The sequence below is a fragment of the Gordionus sp. m RMFG-2023 genome, chromosome 4 (assembly GCF_954871325.1).
Source record: "Gordionus sp. m RMFG-2023 chromosome 4, tfGorSpeb1-WG-v2, whole genome shotgun sequence".
NCBI lineage: Eukaryota > Metazoa > Nematomorpha > Gordioida > Chordodea > Parachordodidae > Gordionus > Gordionus sp. m RMFG-2023.
In genome coordinates, this window is record NC_088778.1 from 30,497,856 (window position 1) to 30,509,398 (window position 11,543).

The 11,543-nt window shown below is 27.9% G+C and overlaps 1 protein-coding gene across 1 annotated transcript; it reads right to left on the reverse strand.

Moving 5' to 3' along the window:
* Positions 1–895: 895 nt before the first annotated feature.
* LOC135928269 (trimeric intracellular cation channel type 1B.1-like) lies at positions 896–10,255 on the reverse strand. Its single transcript, XM_065464681.1, has 5 exons — positions 10,105–10,255; positions 9,915–10,062; positions 9,687–9,871; positions 7,174–7,255; positions 896–1,683 (listed from the first exon to the last, which is right to left on the reverse strand). The coding sequence occupies exons 1-5, from the start codon at positions 10,229–10,231 to the stop codon at positions 1,095–1,097; spliced, it is 1,131 nt and encodes a 376-aa protein (XP_065320753.1). The 5' UTR covers positions 10,232–10,255; the 3' UTR covers positions 896–1,094.
* Positions 10,256–11,543: the final 1,288 nt, after the last annotated feature.

The window sequence follows — 11,543 nt, forward strand, 5'->3', positions numbered from 1 at the left end:
TATATTTTTATTTAGTAATTTTAAATATTTTTATAGTTGTTTTAATATAAAAAAATTAATAAATAAATAAATAAAGGTGATCTAAGAATTAAGTCTAAATTTAATATTTTGAAGGTGGTTTTCCAATTCGTATCAACTTACCTGAAATTAATCTTATAAGCAGGGTTATATATCCAGTGACATCATTTTCTAATATCGACTATCTAAAGGAACCAAAATTTATAAATCAAAAATCTATTTTAACGATTAACACCATTTAGTTAAACTGTTTTGGACGGGGTGGATCTCTAGCCTTGGAAGATTACATAATATACAACTTATTATTAGCTTGTGCCCAAAATGAATTTTAAAAAATCGAAAAGTTTTGAAAGCTTCGCAAATTTTACTGAAATCGTGTTAAATATTTGAAATTTATAAAAAAAATTATCTTAGAATTATGTTTTGTGCATGTTTTCATTTTTACATTTAAAATAGCTTATTTATTTTATTTTTCTTATTGTTTTGAAAGTTTATGATTTAAATTTTTTTCATGTGGAAATAGCGAAATAGAAAAAACAAAATTGAAATACTATAATTTTATTCCAAAAAAAAAATTGATATTTCGAAATCAAAATTATTATAATAAATTTACACTATTAAATTTAATTAGGCAAAATGAAAAAAAAACATATAATTTGTTTTTTTTGCAGTCACAAATCACAAATTCTTTGGTTAATTTTATTTCGAGATTCAAAATCTCGAATTGCGAAATATTTAGCGAAAAAAATGGAGAGTGAGGCAGTTTCGATTTATATATGTTTTTTTACAAAACAAAATTATATAAAAGAATATTCGAGAAGAAAAAAAAAGAAATTATAATTCGGAAACAAATTTGAGAAACTATATATTTTGGTTAACAAGAAAAAAGAGGACAAAACTAAACAAACCGTCGACAGAGGAGACTTTAGAAAATAATGATTGATAAAAGGGTACAATATAACATTTTGTACAAATTATTTATTATCACGTGATATGGGGTCACAGATTTACGAATTTCACATGGAACAAAAAAAAGGTAGGGAAAAGTTGGCCTGGGCCGAATCGATTTTTTTTTCTCAATCCTTCTTCTTGCTTCTATCCCCTTTTGGTTTCCCTAATCCGGCATTAGCAATTAAATCGTTGTTAGCGGCATCCCTAGATGTTTTGCCGCCTTTCTTACCCTTGCTGTATTTGGCATAAGACGAAAAAGATTTTCCCGCCCCGCCCCTCGAAGGATTGGCTTCATCGTTTTCACCTTCGTAGTCCTCGTCTGCACGTTCCGTCGCGTTTTCTCTTTCGATGTCTCCCTCATTTTCGGAATCAGAAATCGAACCCTTTTTGGACGAGGTGAAATGTTCCCTGAACGCCGAGAAAGATTGGCCCTTGATATTATCATTAAATATTTTACCGTCTTTGTGTCGGTGGCTGGTTTTTTTCAGGGCTTTTTGGAGCGCGTCCCAAATGCCCCCCATGAAGAGGGTGCAAAAAATATTTTCAAGGGGTAGGAACGGATCGGAAATGTCCCAGATGAGCACGGAAATCCGGTAGTATATCATGAAGGTAACCACGCACAGGTAAAGCATGGGCGCGGGCACCTGGGTGAGTATAAGGTTGAGTTTGTGAAGCGTGAAAACGATAGCAACCATGAGGCTCAATTTGGTTGAACTTAAAGTATAGATATATAGATATTTGTTAGTTTTCAAAAAAAATAAAAGTATTTAATCATTTGAACCATCAGTGAACAAGTTCAAAAATACACCCAGGAACCCCCAAAATTGTAAGTTTTTTTGAAAAACCCCGGGTAGGACTCTTAGAAAAATAAATCCGGACCAGGTAGGTTCTACAAAAAAAAACAGGCCCACTCTGGTTTAAAAATTACAAATGGATCGGAACAGGGTTTCAAAATTACCTGAGCCAGGTTTAAAAATTACTAAGTTTATTAGCTCTACTTCCTTTCTTTTGTAAAAAGGAATTAGAAAAATGTCACTCACCGATATTTTAGATTTAAACCTATGTTTACATTTAGCGCTAATTCGCGACGAAGTATACAAAATTCGCGGGGAAGAATACAAAAATAAAGCATTTTTTTATACTTGCTCTAACTGTGAATGCAGGGTTATGGAGAAAATTGTGTATGGAACGGCAAAGGATATTGATAAAAAAAACGTTTGAATTATAGATAGAAATTGCTAGTACACAAAATTAGGAATGATTCTACAAAAAAAAGACTGGCAACCGATAATAACTCTAAATGATGTGCGTTTCAAGAAATAATTATATATTTTATAACTAAATATAAATGTTAACGTTGGTATAGATAATCCTACCGAATCTGTTCGGTATTTATAAATGGGAGCCATATAACAACATGGGTATGTATAACATTAAGCTTTGAAGATCTCTACTTAAAGGTATGTGTGGCACAAAAGATCAGTAATGTTTGATAGGGGGTTGGAAGTCTTTACGATTAACCCTACAAAGTATTAAAAGTATTCTCACAATATTCACATAGATTTGAAGTCAAATTTTAGTTGAATTGAAAGTCCTAATTATGAAAGTGCTACTCAACTGAAGTAATTGCATTGCATTTAATCGAATTATTCAAGGGAGCTTGGCAAACAGAAAAATGAATACGGTAAGTAATTGTGAATCCTTGATATGTATGTAATGTTTTCGTGATGAAAATTATTACTATAAATAGAAATGGAGGCAGGATACATCCCCTTAGCCAAGGATGAAAGTGTGGACCTCAATTGGCTAATTTGTCAGTGGGCGTAAATATTATTTTAAGGTAATAAGATTTAGAGATCTATAAAAGTAGGCGGTTCGGTCTGGGTCGGGTCTTGGAATTTTTTTTAAAATGTATCTATATTAATGAATTTTATGTTTAATTTTTTTATGTAAAATAAAAATATTCGATTTTATTTATAAAAACTAGATATGCCTATAAATAGGCTGCGCAAGGATAATTGTTTACTTTTTACATTTTAATTTAAAATTAAATCAATTTATCCTTGCGTAATTCGGCGGATTACCTCTTCGTTTTTTAAGAGAACCCTGATTATTTACGCCTTTCTAATTAAAATAATTGATAAATTAATTAACCGATAAATTTTAATTAAATTTTAAATAAAAACTCTCCAAAACGGTATCTAACACCAGACCAAAGAAGATGGCTGAAAATGCATCTAAGGGTGATATCGAGGAGGTCCGTATTATAGTCAACGAGAAGATGTCACAAACGAGAAGTGAAATTACTAATATCAACACAAAGCTTGACGCTAAAAGCCAGTGGCCTATCTATCTCCCCTGCTCAAGTGGATACAAGGAATACATCTATAGAAAATTTCTTCACATCCGGAAGCAACTGTATTCCTTGTATCCACTTGAGCATGGGAGATAGATAGGCCACTGGCTTTTTTATTCCTTTTGGGAATTGAAAAGTGCGATTTGCTTAGCAATTTGGGCTGTAGTGGCGTCAAGCTTTGTGTTGATATTAGTTTTATCACTTCTCGTTTGTCCCATCTTCTCGTTGACTATGATATGGACCTCCTCGATATCACCCTTAGATGCATTTTCAGCCATCTTCTTTGATCTGGTAAAGAATTTTTATTTAAAAATTTAATTAAAATTTATCGGTTAATTAATTTATCAATTAATTTAATTAGAAAGGCGTAAATAATCAGGGTTCTCTTAAAAATGAAAAGGTGATCCGCCGAATTACGCAAGGATAAATTGATTTAATTTTAAATAAAAATGTAAAAAGTAAACAATTATCCTTGAGCAGCCTATTTATAGGCATAGACCATATAACATGTATCTTTTATTTTGATTTTTGAGTAATTATAAAAATTAATTTGTATATTTAATAAATTCGGGCAGGACCGGTAAAACTTTTTTAAAAAATGGGTTCGGGCCAGGCCGGGCTCGAAATATTAGGCCCGATGCAGATCACTAATAATAAGTATCCCTACACCTCATTATCCTCCCCCCTCCTAAATAAATTGGAATAAAATAAGAAGTAGGGGAGACCAAAGTTATGTGACATGTGCTTTGATCTTTTGCGATAAAATTTGAATTTTATAGGATTAAACAATTGTCTCATTAAGAAGCCTCGTTATTAGCCTATCTAAAAACTTAAAAATAAACTAATTTTATATCGCTTAAAATGGTGCTTAACCCCATGAATTTAAGAGAATTGTGCCTACAAATTTTGGATTAATCTGAGTTTGATTTATACAAGAATTCATTAAAATCAAAAATTTTTCAAGACTTAATTGTTTAGGCACTGTAGACCAGAGCTGGCTAATAAAAAAAATCCATTTGATTTCGATTATTTAAAAAATATATTTGTCCAAAATACTAAATGAATTCATGAGATCTAAAGAAATACCATTTGCTCGGCCCGGCCAGGATTTAAAAAAAAAATTAGGCTTGGCATATATTTTTTTAAAAAAAATTTTCAACCAGGCCCGGGTTTTATTTCAAGTCCTCGCTTTGTAGATGGTAATGGCGATTAAAAATAAATTTTTAACATTCAGCTCTGCCCGGATATTTTTTAAAAAAATTTTAAGTCTGGCCCTTGTAAATTTTAAAAAAAATTAAAATATAACCCGGCACGTGTACCAGGTGCAGGTCTCTGATATATCTTATACTAATTTTGAAATTTTTTTTAAAATTTTGTTGTTAATGCTTACTTTTCAGTTTTAAAGTTTATAAAAAAAAAATAAACACTTCAATATAATCACAGAATTATAATGAGCATCAATTGAGCGTTTCAAATGCTTTGTTGCAAACGCAAGTAATGCATTTCAAATAGTAAAGTGCAAATTAGTCAAATTACCGTTTGGCATTAGCAACCATTTAAAAAGACGCGAACAGGTTTGCTTTTTTTTAGATATTTTTTTAATCCTTCATTTTGCAATAGTATAATTACCTTTTAAAATGGAATATTTCTAATTTAATAAAATAAATAGGCAGACGATAATATAATTTAGAAAAACCATTCCTTTTTTTTATAACTTATTTAAAATTTTTAATCAACGATATTAATAAATAGGGAGCGTTACGTATTTTTTAAATTAAAAGAGTACGGCAAAAAGCAAACGCTCAATTTGTGAACATAATTATATATTATGTTCTCGGCATTGGTATTTGAATTCAATTGTTAAAAAATAAAACTTGTTTTCCCAAACGATTCCTAAATTTGGAATATACCATTGCAAATGGTGAAAATAATCTTTCTACTGAAGTTTATGGTGAAGATGATGCATATAATTATTTTATTTTTTATCCTGACTTAAATAAACCAGTGCCCACTATTCAAATTTTTTTTTCCACTTCTATATTTCACCTGAAAACAATTTTATTAAATAGGCAAGGTTTGGCTTGGAAATTTACCATGATAGATAAGGGATTGATGTTAAGGCAAAAGTTAACATTTCTGTCAATTGGTTGTTAAATTTGAAACATATTTCGTTTTAAAAAATAACTTCTAATATAAAGGGGGGAGGATTCTAAAAATTTCTTCATTTTTGCGCCAAAACGCTTGCCACAAAACTCATAATCAATATTTTATAATAGGGCGGGTGTATTATTAAATGAATAAATTTACCCTTAGGCACTTTAAATGGGGGTGCATGACACCCTGATAGAATATAACAGTAGCTAAATTAAAAATAATATAATCTCCATTATTTTTTTTGTGTTTAAATTAGGGAATTTCACAGTAGTATTCGTTTTAGATAAAAAAATATATATATATTGACTGACCTTATTTCCAAATAAAACATAGATTTGTTTTTTTACAAAATAAATATATATGAATATCATCTTTATTTGATAAATCAGTTTTCTATTTGACAAAATATCAAATATGAGCACGGTTTATCAATATGTATTTTTATTTTAACAAATTCCTGATTGGATCTCCTGAAGTAGTGTTGTTGGCTAACTCAATATTTAATCCAGAAAAATATTACGCAAGCCTGAAGATTTTGCTCGTAGAAGGAACAACGGTCTAGGCATATATTATCGAAATCTCGAAGCGTAGGTAATATTTTTCTGCCTACAAAAATAGAGTTAGCCGTTTTAAAAAATCGGCTCAAACGAGCGGTTTAAAAACACTATCCTGAAGCATTATTTTTTACCTGTGAGGCTAATGGAGTAAAAAAAATATAATTTTTTTTTATCTAAATATCTAATTAAAATGTTAGTATTGATTTAAAATTGTAATTTAAGTCATATTATTTTTTTTTCATAAATAACAAATTTTGCCAACCATACACACATGTTGAATTTAACTAAATTATAATATCATCTTCCTTTATCCCATCCATTTCTAAATATTCCATTTTAAAAGACAAGTTAATTCTTTTACATTTTATATAAAATTAAATTTAAATATAATTACATAACTAGGAAGGGATTTTTATTACCCTGCTCTTATTATTCTTATCTGGGTAACAAGGTCTTGTAGACTTTCTTGTAAAAAAACCCTAGTGAACTGTTAATAGGCCAACGTGAAAAATGAGAATATAAAAGTTTTGAAAAAAACGCCAGTTTTGTTTTTTAAATGGTTCATAACGCCTACTGGTAATTTTACCAACATGCATCATACAATTTGAAATGTATACTATGCATTTGCAATGCATTGAAACAAAAAATTTGACATTTCTCTGAATTGACCTAAACCCTTTTTAAAATCTAAATAATTAAAAAGATGAAAGCATAAAGAGATATGCGAAGAAAAGTGTAAATAATATTGGTTGGAGTAAATTATTGAAATGGCAAAAAAATTGATATTTAAATAGATTTAGTAAAGAAAGCCTATGTTTTAAAATTACTGAGAATTTTTCAAGAATAGTTTGTGGATATAATAGCTAGTGTTATTAAACGGCTCATTTTGAGCCGATTTTTTATAACGGCTAACTCAATATTTTGGCCAAAAAATATTGCTTAGGCCTCGAGATTTCGATAATAATTTATGTATAGAACTTTGTTCCTTCTATGAGCAAAATCTTCAGGCTTGCGTATATTTTTCTGGGTGAAGTATTGAGTTAGCCAAAAAATTTGCTCAAAATGAGCCGTTTAACAATACTAATAATGGCTAAGGTATATTATATTTTAATATAAAATTATCAATAGGTTAATTACGCAGGTTGCATCAGTTCAATTGAGCTTGTCCCCATACCTCGAAGAGACCTTTCGATGTTTCTAAGTACAAGGCTTCCAACACCTGTATTAAATTTGAATATTATTCAAAAATAAAATATCAGATATATATATGGTGAATTCCATATCAAATCAACTAGGTTTCAACCCGACCCCTTTCAATTTTTTTTAAATTTTGCATACTGGTAGTATATACTATAACTGAAATTTTACCTCCCAAAAAGGCTTACCCGCTAAGATATGGGCGTTTAAAGCGCGGAAAAATGGTACATTTTTGACAAGAAGTGCCTCATTTATTTTCAAATCTCGAGAAATAAAAAAATAATTTAAATTTTATTATGTAGCTTAATAATAGTTCTATAATATGACATAAAAATAAATATGATATAAATATGATGAATGTCCAAAACCGGATGTATAAAACCGGAAATGGCCATAGAAAAAAAAAGTATTTTTTTTTCGGAATTTTTTTTCTGTAGATAGATATAACACTGCTTTATATTTGTACCAAATCCTAGCCTGGGATAAAAAGGGGTCTAGGAGTTATGACTCTTTATATGGCTTAAATCGATCAAAAATATTCATTTAATGAATACTTATGAAATAATGTTTATTTAAAAATATTAAAATTCAACAAATATCATCATAGGTACACATACCATGTGTATCTGCACACTACACCAAAATTTTAAGCTTTTTTAATAGGGGGAAAATTAAAACAGCTTACAAACAATAATGATCATTATAATTATCTTCCAATAAACGATTATAAACATTGTATTGCACAAAGTCTTTGCAATCCTGCCCAGCTTGGATGTTACATCAATAAATGTAAATTTTGTCCTAATTCATCCCAAATAAAAGAAAGACTGATTATATTATTTGATACGAATTCAATAGATTATATATCATTTAAACAATGGTTGGCAGTGGATAGTACGCTCGAAACGCTGACAAAATCAGCTGATGAATTCCTAGATTATTAAATTGAGAAATTAGACAATTTGATTCCACATTCATTTATAGCATCACAACAATCATTATTTTAAAACAATTTAAAATCTAATTTAAATGTTGGCGAATACTTAGTTATTGCCGGCTTTTCGGAAAATTATGCATTTATAGTGCAAGACCATGCACAGGGATTTCATTGGACAAATAATCAGTCCACTATTCACCCTTTTATCATTTATTATTGTCAGGACAACACTATAAAACATATAAGTTTAGTGGTGATATCAGATTGCTTAAAGCACAATGCCTGTGCCTTTTATTTATTTCAAACTAAAATGATCTTATTTTTAAAAGAAATATTTGATACATTGACCAAAATTTAATATTTTTCTGATGGGGCGGGCCGTAACCCAATATAAAAATAAAAAAAATTTCATAAATCTCTATAATCATGAATGTGACTTTGGTATAAAGGCCGAGTGGCATTTTTTTGCTACAGCTCATGGAAAAAGTCCGTGCAACAGTTTAGGAGGTATTACAAAATGGCTAGCAGCTCGAGCTAGTTTGCAACGACCATATCAAAACCATATTTTGACACCAATGGATTTATTCGACTTTGCAACAAATAATATACATGGAGTAAATTACATTTTTGTAAGCAATAATGAATACAATAATATGGAAAATCATCTAGAAAGCAGATTTTTGAGAGCAAAAAGAATTCCGGGAACACAAAAATACCATGCTTATATTCCCCTTAACGAAAATAAAATTAAAGTCAAAATTTATTCCAATTCTTTAGATAATATATGATATATTGTAAACATAATTATGAATTATTATATTATATGTAATTATGCATTTCAGAAAAATAAAGTTATAAATTGGTTTAGAATTATTTTGTCAAGTAATTTTCAGTCACAATTTTAGACATAATTTTTAAAAAAACATTATTTCATAAGTATTCATTAAATGAAGGTATTTCTGATCAATTTAAGCCATATAAAGAGTCATAACTCCTAGACCCTTTTTCATCCCAGGCTAGGATTTGGCACAAATATAAAGCAGTGTTATATCTATCTACAGAAAAAAAATTTCGAAAAAAAAAACCTTTTTTTTCTATGGCCATTTCCGGTTTTATACATCCGGTTTTGGACATTCATCAAATTTATATCATTATATTTTAAAGAACTATTATTAAGCTACATAATAAAATTTAAATTATTTTTCTAACTTAATTATTTCTCGAGATATTTGAAAATAAATGAGGCACATTTTGTCAAAAATGTACTATTTTTCCGCACTTTAAACGCCCATATCTTAGCGAGTAAACCTTGTGGGAGGTAAAATTTCATTTTTTTCTTAGTTATAGTATATACTACCATTATGCAAAATTTAAGAAAAATTGAAGGGGGTCGGGTTGAGAATCGACTTTTTTTGGTTGATTTGATATGGAATTCACCATATATAAAATACTAGTAATTTTCAAGTTTTTGCATATATTATTAGTATGATGAATTATAATTTTTAAAAGAATATACCTTTGACGGTTCCTACTGTAACAATAATTAAATAAGATTGTGGGAATAATTTCATGGCAAATGAAACCCCTTCATAGATATTTATACATCTATATATTTCTTTGGCAACCATTACCAATAATTTTATTGGGAAAAAATTGAAAATACGGTATACAATATCAAAAGGAGAATAAAACATCAAATACCTAGTCAAATAAATTATTGTTAGATAATAAAAAATATAATTACCATACAATGGTAGCAAATATGAGCTTTTTCTGTTTAAATGGAATAGGCTCGCTAAGAATAAAATTTGCTAAAATGTTTCCAGCAAAAATTGATAACATTGTTGAAAACCAACATGATAGTGGATGCCGACGGGCAGAGGGGCGGTCATCTTATAAAATATTTATATAAATTTGTATATATTAGTTTAAACTTTCAGCTTTTAATATTAAACAAACACCTATGACATGTGCAACTGAAAAATAAGGATAAACTCTATTTGCCACATTAATCAGAAATAATCGATCGAGATCAGAAGAGGATAAATAGTCATGAGACATTATTGGATTTGGGTGTCTAGAATATTAAAAAGTATCAAAAAGACAAATAAGCTAAAATGGCGACCAGTATGGCCCCTGGTTGAAGCGAGAGATTTTAAAATATAAATATAAAATTAAAACATGGCCGCCAATAAATTTCAATCGGTAATTACAAATGAGACAGATTCTATAATTTAAATTAATAACGAATTATTAGAAATTTGTAATTTAATAAAGTAAATAATACAATTTAAATTTAATTAATTGATATAAAAAAATTAAATATGTAGTATTTAATATAATGTAATGTAATCAATATATTTAAATTTAATATAATAGTTAATATTATTAACATAGTTAGTATATATATATTGAATATAATTATTTATTTACATCATATATAAAATTTAATTATAAATATTTATAATATATTTAAATATTTAATATTAAATTAATTGATATATAAAATAATTAAATATATGATTGTTTGTAGTATTTAATATAATGTAATCAATATATTTAAATTTAATATAATAGTTAATATTATTAACATAGTTAGTATAATATATTTTATATATTAATTTAATTATATATTGAATATAATTTCATCATATATAAAATTTAATTATAATTATTTATAATATATTTATATATAAATATATATTGGTTTATATAATTTATTGCTTTATGATTAATTGGTATATGTTAATTACTTAACTTACTAAGAAATCCCTAAATAAATTTTTTATCGTTGGATTTATACTTATTTATATAATCATCAGATTTCCTCACATCTTTTAATTTTTTTGAGATTCTATTAGTATATATAAGTTACCTAACTTAGTAGGAAATCCCTGATTAAATTTTTTATCGTTGGTTTTATACTTATTTATATAATCATCAGATTTCCTCACATCTTTTAATTTTTTTGAGATTCTATTAGTATATATAAGTTACCTAACTTAGTAGGAAATCCCTGAATAAATTTTTTATCGTTGGATTAATACTTATTGCAATGTTACACATTTATTAGCATTAAAGGATATATTTTTATTTTATTAAATAATATTTATTTCACAAATAAATATATAATCTTATAATACATTATTTATAAGGGTATCATTTAGTATAAATATACGAATAACGTTAAATACAGAAAAAAATAATTGGATAAAAAATGCGCATAAATGCAATACAAAACGTTAATAAATAAATAAAAAATCACAAAAATTATGGATAATTACAATATAAAATTAGGCATAAGAACGACCATAAATATTGTAATTGGCGTATACCACTTCTGTATGACCCGACTAGAATATAAATACTTAGA